General features: G+C 36.1%; 2 protein-coding genes across 8 annotated transcripts in view; both read right to left on the reverse strand.

Annotated features, from left to right (window-relative positions):
- Window positions 1-11,821, reverse strand: part of LOC127853276 (cholinesterase 2-like) — a 310,270-nt gene that overhangs the window by 204,692 nt on the left and 93,757 nt on the right. The gene's annotated exons all lie outside the window — the stretch shown is intronic.
- Window positions 1-11,821, reverse strand: part of LOC127853282 (acetyl-CoA acetyltransferase, mitochondrial-like) — a 37,118-nt gene that overhangs the window by 25,213 nt on the left and 84 nt on the right. The window contains exons 1-7 of one of the 2 annotated variants that reach the window (XM_052387661.1): window positions 11,582-11,674; window positions 6,757-6,813; window positions 6,318-6,435; window positions 5,599-5,694; window positions 3,784-3,884; window positions 2,788-2,880; window positions 115-165 (exon numbers count right to left, since the gene is read on the reverse strand). In XM_052387661.1, the coding sequence (XP_052243621.1) occupies window positions 115-165; window positions 2,788-2,880; window positions 3,784-3,884; window positions 5,599-5,694; window positions 6,318-6,435; window positions 6,757-6,813; window positions 11,582-11,611 (546 nt within the window). In that variant the 5' untranslated portion in view covers window positions 11,612-11,674. Of the gene's footprint in view, window positions 1-114; window positions 166-2,787; window positions 2,881-3,783; window positions 3,885-5,598; window positions 5,695-6,317; window positions 6,436-6,756; window positions 6,814-11,581; window positions 11,675-11,821 lie in introns of those variants that run through there. The other variant, XM_052387662.1, reaches the window with a different exon arrangement.

Raw genomic sequence — 11,821 nt, forward strand, 5'->3', positions numbered from 1 at the left:
AGAATAAAATTATTCTGGTAAAATCAAACATTATTGGATACAGATGTCTATCCAAAATGAACTAATCAACATAACATTACAGTAAACATGAAGTCAAGACAAAGGGTACCTTACCATGTGAAACTTCCCATATGCGTCTGTAAGTCCATCATAGACGACTGCATCCTTAAACACATTAAATCACTTTTATAATCAGAAAGCCTTTTGAGACACAATCATGGAAAAGAAATCTCAGTGCTTGGTTCATTAAGTTTTTGTAAATCTAAACTGTTACAAGATTTTCTAGAATATATATGTTAAATGTGGGCATTGACTGTGTATTTTGTATGCTTTAAATGCACATGAATTTCAATACACACAAATATACTTACAACAGAAAACAAGAGTGCCAAACTGTCACAAGATACGCCCGTTCGAAGGTTTTGGACACCATGCTCAATGCTTGAAAGTGTCCTCAAGACCTAGTTATTGACCCGGCATGACCCATATTTGAACTTGACCTAGATATCACTTAGATGTAACAACTGACTAAATTTGGTGAAGATCAGATGAAAACTACTTCAATTAAAGAGCGGACAACATGCTTAATGCTTGAAATGCACTATGTGACCTCGTTTTTGACCCGGCATGACCCATGTTCGAACTTGACCTACATATCATCTAGACACAACTTCTGACCAAATTAGGTGAAGATCAGATGAAAACTACTTCAATTAGAGAGCGGACACCATGCTAAATGCTTGAAATGCACTAAGTAACCTCGTGACCTAGTTTTTGACCCGGCATGACCCATATTTGAACTTGACCTACATATCATCTAGACACAACTTCTGACCAAATTTGGTGAAGATCGGATGAATACAATTTGAATTAGAGTCCGGACAAAGTGGCGCCGTTGAAAATGCACTAATTGACCCTATGACCTAGTTTTTGACCCGGCATGACCCATATTCGAACTTGGCCTATATATCAACTAGATGCAACTGCTGACCAAGTTTGGTGAAGATCGGATGAATACAATTTGAAATAGAGTCCGGACAAAGTGGCCCCTTTGAAAATGCACTAATTGACCCTATGACCTAGTTTTTGACCCGGCATGACCCATATTCGAACTTGGCCTATATATCAACTAGATGCAACTGCTGACCAAGTTTGGTGAAGATCGGATGAATACAATTTGAAATAGAGTCCGGACAAAGTGGCCCCTTTGAAAATGCACTTATTGACCCTATGACTAGTTTTTGACCCGGCATGACCCATATTCGAACTTGGCCTAGATATCAACTAGATGCAACTGCTGACCAAGTTTGGTGAAGATCGGATGAATACAATTTGAAATAGAGTCCGGACAAAGTGGCCCCTTTGAAAATGCACTTATTGACCCTATGACCTAGTTTTTGACCCGGCATGACCCATATTCGAACTTGGCCTAGATATCAACTAGATGCAACTGCTGACCAAGTTTGGTGAAGATCGGATGAATACAATTTGAATTAGAGTCCGGACAAAGTGATGCCTTCCGCCCGCCGCCCGCCCGCCCGCCGCCAAGGGGTTTCACATAATACGTCCCGTATTTTATACGGGCGTATAAAAAGTGCATTTTTTCTGCATTTTGCTTGCAAATACCAACTTAAATGCATTCAAAGTTATTATTTTCAATTAAACAATCCATACAAGAGGGCCAAAAATCCAAATTTGCTGACCTGAGACCTGAAGGAACTGATCTGGACAGTTTTTGTGCTGTTTTCATAGCCATCTCTGCTAAGGTATATATGAAGACTTAACATTCTGAGTAAGTTTCATGATGATTTGGCAAAAAAATTGACTTTTAAAGTTTTCACAAGTCCTCACTTTTATTTGACCTAGTTTATGATCTCATGTCATCAAGTTTCACACTCGGCAGGATTTCATAGGGAACAATGTTCTTAATGACTTGGTGAAAACTGCGCAATAACTGTGGCCTAAGGTAAATGTTTATGATGGACCATAAGACCATGGACAAAAGGTCATATCAAAGCTCACTATGAGCATGTTGTGCTCTGGTAAACTAACTATACAATAACATCCACTTAAAGTGTGTATAATGAATATGTTCTAGTGAATAAATTCAAAAGAGCACAAAAAGTACAGTACACATTGGTCATAAGTGTGCCTTTATACTGGTTCAAACACGGATGCATTTAATGCTTATTTTTGATAAAATTTGTACTGGATGCAAATAGTTTGACTCTGAAATCCCTTCGACAACATCACAAGGATTTGTTCTGCCCAGGCAACTGACTCCAACCTGCCTAGATGACACCACGGCTTTTGGCATAACGAACAATCAGATTAATCTGAATAAAAGCCTGATTAAAAGTTAAACCCACAGAAGAAGGAGCAAGACATAGTCAAATTCTATATCAAAGAACATATCCACATGAACACTTTCTCAATCAGAAGCAAAGTGAAAATGCCTATAGTATATGCAACCAGCATCAAACCAGAACACACTGTGAGTAACTAATAGTCTGTTAAGGTTTTATGCTGTTTGCTGCTCATACATATCTAAGGGCTGGAAATAAAGTCTTTAAACAGTTAATCTAGTAAGAAAAATCTAAAATGTAATTTGAATTTCTCAGGGACTACAAAGGCTTCATTTCCAAGCCAAAGATACTGCAAACAGTATAAAACCTGAACAGACTGCGTGTTACTCGCAGGCTGTTCTGGTTTTATGCTTATTACATATATAGCCATTTAAAATTTACTTCAGGGCAGAAAACAGTTTAAAAAAACAACAACACTTACCAGCAGTTCCACTTTCCCGTACGGTGTCTGGCCCCTCTTCATGTAGTAGGGGGCGTTAGACATGCTCTCCATACCACCAGCGACCATTACCTCCTGTGAAAAAAATAGAACAGAAAAAAAGTCTCGCTCTGGGTAAGCGGGGTTTAATGCATGTGCGTAGAGTGTTGTCCCAGAATAGCCTGTGCTGTTTGTAGCATCATAATGTTAGAAGACCTAACCATGTAACAGCCAAAGAATGCTTAAATATTATGATTTTAAGAAATTCACTTTTGTTGTGAATACAGTCCCAGAACGTTTACTCAACCAAGACCTTTACAGAGCATTTTTTTATAGATAACCATCTGATTTTCTATTGCAACAGTTACTTAAAATTATTACCAAACTGGTCAAAAATGGAACATCAATCTATCCATGCTTTTAAGCCACATGCGCCAATAAATCTAATGTTATTGGGTTAAATCTATCTTCTCTATTCAGGTAAAATTGACAATAACATTTAAATCCATAGGTCATGACCAAAAGCAACCCTTATGCTAGGTTTGCATGTAAGCTACATACATACAAAATGTCAGTGTCATTTTTCCATCCAAACTCAGGGCATTTGTATTTATATTAATAACAACCGTGACCTTGTTTTATACTGTCCCCAACAGGCAATCCCAAGCTGTGATTTGCATGTAAGCTTCCTACACATGCAATTTAAATGCAACACTTCTATCAGAACTTAAGTTATTGAGTGGAAAGCATGTTCCTATTTGTAGTATCTTTGACTTTGACCAGCCCAAAGTACAAACCCAGGCTTACTTTATGAAAGCTTGATAGTTCTAAAGTTTCATACAGATTGGTGAATGACAACTACATTTATTGACCAGAAACCACCTGTCTGAGGCTGCCTGTATACCCCAATCCAAAAACAGGATTTTCAATTAGTTGAAAAAAAGGCAAAAAACTACTACCAGATTCGATTAACAACTGCTATCAAAATCATGCCAATACCTGATGCCCGCACATGATGCTCTGAGCTGCCATCATCACTGACTTCATGCCGGATGCACACACTTTGTTGACTGTGGTGGTTGGGGTGGTGATAGGCAGACCTGTAGAATAGAGATGGAGTTTTGGGTCAAAGACAACAATCACAAAGCATAGTAAACCCTTTGCCACTCAGATTAAAAACTTTGACATGTTTGTAGTCCCTTAGAAAGTAAAATTAAATTTAAGACCTATCTTACTAGAGTCAAGTTTTAAAAGCTTTATTTCTAAACCTATGATAGTGATGAGCAGCAAACAGTACAAAACCTGAACAGACTACGAGTTACTTGCAGACTGTTTTGGTTTGGTTATGGTTGCATATGGCCATTTTCACTTTGCTTCTGAGTGGGAAATATTTAAGTTTAGTATGCATAACTGACATGGGATTTATATGACTTAGAAGAGACTTTCTATGTCAACATTGACCTTATTAATGTATTTGTCTTTTATTGGCATTTGTAATGACAAAGTCCAATAAATAAACTGCAATATAACACAAAACCAATATTGGGGGACAATTAAAAAACATACGCTTTTTTTTCAAAAAGACTGAATTCCTATAAAACTTTACCCCTTGGCATTCCATTCAAATAGAGTTTTATTACCTGTTGAGCTGCAAGTATGATCAGATAAAAAACTGTATAGAAACAAGAGATGTGTTTGTCAGAAACACAATGCCCCCTATTGCACCGCTTTGAAATAAAATTTCAATATATCATTTGGCATGATTAAAAATTCCCTTTTATAGCTTATTACTTCCCTTAGATTGTATATTTTGACTTTTGACCGTGAAGGATAAAATTGACCTTAAAATTTGTTTCAGATTATATCCTTTTAAAAGACATTACTTCTTCCCTTGTGAAAATGATCTGTACCTGCCAAATGATATAAAATAGAAATTATCTCCCTTTAAAGCTTGTTACTTCCCTTGGATTTTGTTTTTTGACCTTTGACCTTGAAGGATGACCTTTACCTTGACCTTTTAACACTCAAAATGTGCAGCTTCATGAGATACACATGCATGCCAAATATCAAGTTGCTATCTTCAATATTGCAAAAGTTATGGCCAATGTTAAAGTTTTCGGACGGACGGATGGACAGACTGACACACTGACGGACAGTTCAACTGCTATATGCCACCCTACCTGGGGCATAAAAAGGTCACCACGGTTCAGTGGATATGGCATCCATCTTGTCTCCTAGATGTCACACGTTTGATACATTCTGAAGGAAAATATTCTCAAGATCTTTATCTCAAGACACAAAACACTTGTTCTAACAAAGAAACAGAACCAAAATTGTCACCCAAAGCCTATTGGTAAGCCTAACACTAAAATAAACAGGTTTTAACAAAACTTGCTTTGCCCACAAAAATGACTTATACCCCTGCCTAATTTTTTCACTCATTTGTAATTTCAAATTACTTAGGACAGTGCTTATCACAAAGGATGAAAGTGTTTTGCCCATCTGCACTCTATGATGGAGAAGTATTTAATTACCTAAGAAATATGAAACTTCTGCGGACAGACTGACAAACCCAGCAACTGAATGACACCCCTAGCAAAAAAAACCCGCATGACTACAACTCATCCGCTCCAAGTGTTTCTTTAATAAGCTTTTTTAATTAAAGAAAGTCCCTTCTTAGCAAAAATCAAGTTAAGACGGAAAGTGTCATCCTCCATTAGCCTGTGCGGACTGCAAAGGCTAATCTGGGAGGACACTTTAACCACATTCATTAACACCCCTTTCCACAGAGAGACACTCATTTATACAACTCACCGGCTCCAAGGGTTGCCTGGCGACATGGCGCCTGTCCCTCCATGGCCTGCAGCACATTACCCATGTAGACCTCCTGTACTGCATCACCGGGGATACCTTCATGTAAAGCATTAATTAATGAAATGAGCTATATACTGGAAAGAAATTTTGAAAATATATGTCTCAAACCTGGCGTGGACAACTAAACTGTTTTTGTGGAAAGTACACTTAACCAGACCATTTTAATATGCTTCTAGACATGTTATTTCTCTAAAAATGCTGCACTCTTAAAACAATTGAGGTTTTCATAACATAACTATGATATGTCTTGCATCTAGATTGGTAAAAAACATAGATGCTACAAAAACAACTGCAAAGATAATTTTTATAACATTAATATGATTCTGTGCCATGCAGGCAATATTCTTAAAAGACTTGTTTGCTAGGTTACTAGGGAAAGTTTCACCTAAATGAAGACATAGAACTGCTCACACTGATTTTGATTGGTAAAGGTTAACCTTCTCCAGCCAACCACAGAACTGCTTTTTCAGTATGATTGGTTAAGATGTACATTTTCCTGCCAATCAATGACCTACTTCCTAAATACGATTACATCTCACTGCCGATCACAAACCTGCTCTTTCAATCTAATTGAGTAAGGTTAGCATATTCCAACCAATCACAGACCATGTCTCTCAATCTGATTAGTTAAGGTCAATATATTCCAACCAATCACTGACCTGCTCTCTCCACTGCAGCCTTGATTGCCACACTGCCCAACTGGGGGGCTGTCAGAGCAGACAGGCTGCCTTGGAAAGACCCCACCGGCGTCCTCACAGCACTGGCAATCACTACTTCCTGGAACAGATTCAAAACGAACACATTTTGTAGTTGCTTACATTTGCCATAAATAAAATATATATCCCGTTATTTTCATCAAACATAATTAACTGAAAAACAAAGCAACAGATGAAAATGCTCATTCAAATAAGAGATGATTTATCATGTTTTTCACAGCACACTACAGTAAATGGTTTAAATGGAGAATGGTATAAGGATTTTGGAGTTCAGTTAAAAGCAAATCATTTTATCTTCGTATTTTTTTTTCTAAATTTATATTTGCAGGCAAAAGTTATAATCATATACATATTCAAAAACATTAGATTTGCATTCACTTACATTTAATCCGGCAATTTGTGAAAACTGCCTGATCAGCTGATGTCCATGACTTCTCAACTAAACAAGAAAAAAATGAAAATAATATACAACAATTTACTGCAATTGAAACATAACCAAAATGCAGAAAAACAAATATTAACAAAATATGTGTTTGTCAGAAACACAATGCCCCCTACTGCGCCGCTTTGAATGATTTTTTAAAAAATATTATATATCCCTTAAAAAAATATTACATCTCTTGTGAAAATGATCTTTACCTGCCAATGATATAAAATAGAAATTATCTCCCTTGAAAGCTTAATACTTCCCTTGGATTTCAAGGCTTTTCATCAGGAAATTGGGAAGAGGCCCTAGCCTTTCAAATTGGGAATTTCATGCGCAATAACTGCTCATTTTGGGAAGGCCGTGTTTTAAAAAGTTTTTGAAACAGGGTCTTTTTCATTTTGCAGACGTATTAAAAGACACATTGTGGTGCATTCTTAATCATATTAGAGCTCATGGCTTTCAATTTGGGAGATGCCCAATATGTCTAAGTGAAAAAACAAAAAAAAATATTTTTTTTACAATTTGGGAAATTCCTTTATCTATTTTGGGAAAAAATGACCTTATTTTCAATTGGGAAGGGCCGAATTTCGGCCCCTGTTATATAAGGGTGAAAAGCCCTGGATTTGTTTATTTACCTTTGACCTTGAAGGATGACCTTGACCTTTCACCATTCAAAATGTGCAGCTCCATGAAATACACATGCATGCCAAATATCAAGTTGCTATCTTCAATATTGCAAAAGTTATTGCAAATGTTAAAGACAGACGGACGGACTGAAAGACAGATGGACTAACGAACAGTTCAACTGCTATATGCCACCGTACCGGGGGCATAAAAAGACTACTCTAAAAAATCCCATGACATCAGGAATCTCTTGGAAATCCACTTGAAGACAGCTTTAGATATCATATGATATACAAATATATTTATATTGCTAAAAAAACATACATTTTGATCCTGTAATTTTTTTTTCAAGAAAACTATCAAGTTTCCTGGGCGTTTTATCAATCTGTTTGCAGAATAGTTGCAGGGCTTACTCTGCCATTTGCAAAATCAGACAATCACTACTAAACAGCAAATTTTGTAAAGGAAATTTCAATTTGACTACACCTTTTTTTAAATTAAACCCTACAAATAATCCAAACAATAGAAAAGTCTGATGTATAATGGTACATTCCTTACAAGAAACTATAAGCAATGGCGAGTCATGTTACTTGGATTGTGAATAATCTCCAGACAGAGTAGATCTCGGTGGTGTAGTGGATGAGCTGTCCGCCTAGCGATCGGGAGTTCGTGGGTTCGAACCCCACTCGGGGTGCGTTCTCATTAACTCCTCCATAGACACCTAGTACTGGTTCTTCCCAGGAAACGGACTCGATAATGTCCCTCTGCCTATAATGCTCGAAAGAGCGGTTGGCAGTATACAAAGATAGATAGATAGAGTATGAAATCCCAAATATTCGTTTGTAAAAGGGGACATGCGGTATTAACTCAGTTATATAAACTTATATTATTTGAAAGCAGCAGTGAGTATCTTTTTGATCAGGAAAACACTCAACATCTGGCGTAAGGCAAAATACACCAGATACCGTTAAGTTTCCATGGCTTCTCACCTATGCATTAAAACAACATTGTGCAATTTAACATCCATTACAGTACTCAGAATTGACCCTTCATGATAAGCTGATAACAACATCCAAAAGATATAGTGTATAATTTACACAATTCTGTATACATTTAGAATTATTAGCTTCTTTAAAAGATTTTTAGATGGTCGCTTTAGCGACCGTCTAAAGTGCTTAATGTGAAATTCAGGTCGATACGGCCTAGGTATGATTAACCCAATACCCGCTTGCGTATCCGCGCAAGAAAGAGTTGTATAATTTATGCCAGAGGTTTGAGTTCTCCAATTATGTGTATTCACAAATGGAAACATTATATTAATATCGTGTTACATTCAATATTTTCGAACGGTGTTTTATAGAAAAGAATCAATAAACAATGATCGTATTGCACGTGTCGCGGAGGAGATTGTTTATGAATGATTAAAGTAGTCCACTTTCTGCTGCGTGTGCGTGACGTAGTATTTTCGCTCAGCTCTTTCATAAATCTGAGGCTGGCGATAAACAAAGGGGAGTCCGTGTGAGAATAACGCAATAGTATAGGGATACGATAGACAACATAAAAAATGTTTCATTATCGCTGAAACTGTTAAAAAACATTTAAATATAACAATAATATTCTCTAAAAATGTAGTTTTGCTGTTTTGAAATAAGGTTTGGAATTTTGTTTTCTAAATAACTTAATTCAAAACAAAAGTTTAATTATAGTGTTTTTTACTTGTTATTCGCATATTTACCGCATTATAATGTGTGTTATATTAGGCAAACCATACATAAGTAAAATTCAATCTGCCTTCGCACATAGAAGGAATAGGTCAATTAGGTGCTGCGTTTCCTTTGCTTTTTTCAGTTAGAGGTCAATTATTTACGTTATAGCACTCACAAGGCTCCGGCTTCAAAGGAATTGCGTAGTCGTAGTCGCATGGTTTTTGCGTCCTATTTGGTCACGTGGTTCTTTTTCGCGGGTGTTTTTGGCATTCATGATATGAGGCTATTAATATATGCGCCTGTCGATAAACAAAGGAAAGTTTACGGGTTATAACAACGCAATAGGTTACGCTCTCGCATACAACTCAATGACGTAGTACAGGTCGTAAATTGAGAGATTCTGGAAAAAGTTGACGCTTATTTATATTCTCAATTTATAAAACGTTGAACATAAGTTCAACAATAACTTCAGCGATACGATAGACAAAAAAAAGTTTCATAATTGCTAAACCCGAATTTAACAAACAATTTATAATAATAATACGAATGCAATAGTAGAAGGTTAGTAGAATGTTAAGCTTGTTTATATTCACAGTTCTCAATACATAGACAGTTGGATATGAGTTCATCAATTACTACAGGCATACTATAGGCAACCTCGAAAATGCTTTTTAATCGCTAAAACCGAAAACAACTTAATATATTATATTAAATATATTTATAACAATAAATGTCTTTTAAAAATGTAGTCGGCGTATACGCTGACTTAAAAATAAAGTTAGCAATTTATTTTTCTAAATAATTAAATACAATTAAACAAAAGTTAAACTATTGTGTTGTGTTTTTCACTTGTAAGCTGCATATTCACCGCATGAAATGTGTGTTAGCATTGTCAAACCACACATTAGTGTGAGTAAATAAAATATATACTACGGGAGAGCACTTCATATGTGTCCTCATATGCCTTGTTATGAGTATCTTTCTTCACTATCGAAATATATCGTATGTTTATATTTGATTTAAACGCAGATTTCTTTCGACACATTTAAATCACACGTCAATAGCGCCGTCATGCGAAAATGGGTCTTATGCGTTTCGGCAAGCGTTTGTTAAACCCAACATGTGCTTTTGCGCAGTCAGGCCATAGACGATGCTGTTCGCTTTAAAATCACTCAATATGTTATGTTTCTCCTTACCAGAAGGAGGGAGAGCTGAGTGGGCTATTTATATGATGGGCGCATATGGAATAAGACCCATTTTCGCATGACGAGGGTCATTACAAATCTCATTGCGAATTGAAAATGCCACATTTAAGAATAATGCTTTTTGATACAAAATTGAATTGAAAATAGCAAACTTGTTAATAATGGCAGCCCATCCACACATTAAGGAATGATTTCCAGACGTGCTGACCAAGTACGGCAAACATTGTGGTATGATAATTAAACGATTTTCTCTTATCGTGACACTATACTATTTCGCTAATGATTGTTTTCTCATCTTGGAGGCGAAAGTGAAATTCTGCGAGATGGATTGTAACGCGTAATTGACACAGGGCCACAATTTGTGTCGTTTGAGCATACAGAGAGTAGTCCGGAATTCCTTACACGGAACAGTGCTACATCCTTTGAATTGAGCACATACGCAGTGATGTAGCAAAAATTCAGAGGTTGTATCTCGAATCAGCTTATTAAATATTCGAAAATATTTATGCGTGTCTGTTGGCGTTATGTAAAAGTCACTAAGATGAAAACTGAAACAGCTACGCCTAAAAGCGCATTAGTGCTCTATACCTATGTTTATGTTAGCGTTGTTGACACCGTGTGAACTGCTCGGGAAACAATTTAAGCATAAACAGCAATGTTTATATACTTTTATTCCTCCATATACAAGATACAAAGATTATTGTATATTTTGAATTTGTATATGGTGTCAAAAATCAAAAGTTTTGTACACGGATCTTTCAGTATGAATTTATATTCTTGGTGAGATAGTCATTTGATATTAGAAAAAAATATTCCTTTAATATGATGGTGACTGCAAATTTTCTTTATATTAAGTTATCATTACCATTTTCATCATACTTTCTATGCTTTCAGAACTTCCAAAAAGCATGTTGTTTTTATTTTGTCTTAGTTATTTCTATGAAATAATAAGGATGATAAAAAGTGCACACAAAACTCGACCCGTGCTCTATGACAAACACTTTACAAAGTTGAATGGCGTGTGTTCATTTCAAACTTGCGATTGATTTTCAAAAATGAATTGCGTGTTAAATTATGCAATAGCGAACATCTTCAGTGCCTTCAGCGCTTTGATTTAATGTAAACTTATTGTTTCTGTTTTGCAAGGTCAACTTTGGTTTGTATGACATAAACAAGTTTTTTCATTGAATAACTATTGTCATGCATTTTCTGAGCTGGATTTTATATTAATAATGCATAACTTACATATCTAGCACCAAAGATGTGTGCAAACATTTCCTTTCAGAGGAAATTTCTCAAATTCTCCGTCTCTGTCAACAGACGGTTAGAGTAAGCTCCCATGAACGATTCGTACTAGTATTGTTCGTAACCCTAAAACAAGCATTGGGCTGGCTGAAAAAGAACGAACAAAGAAAGATACAAATTAAAGTTATAATGTTGATGGCATTTTTACTGTACAGAAAAGACATTATTTAAGGCCAAACT

Source organism: Dreissena polymorpha, chromosome 12 (assembly GCF_020536995.1).
Source record: "Dreissena polymorpha isolate Duluth1 chromosome 12, UMN_Dpol_1.0, whole genome shotgun sequence".
Lineage (NCBI taxonomy): Eukaryota > Metazoa > Mollusca > Bivalvia > Myida > Dreissenidae > Dreissena > Dreissena polymorpha.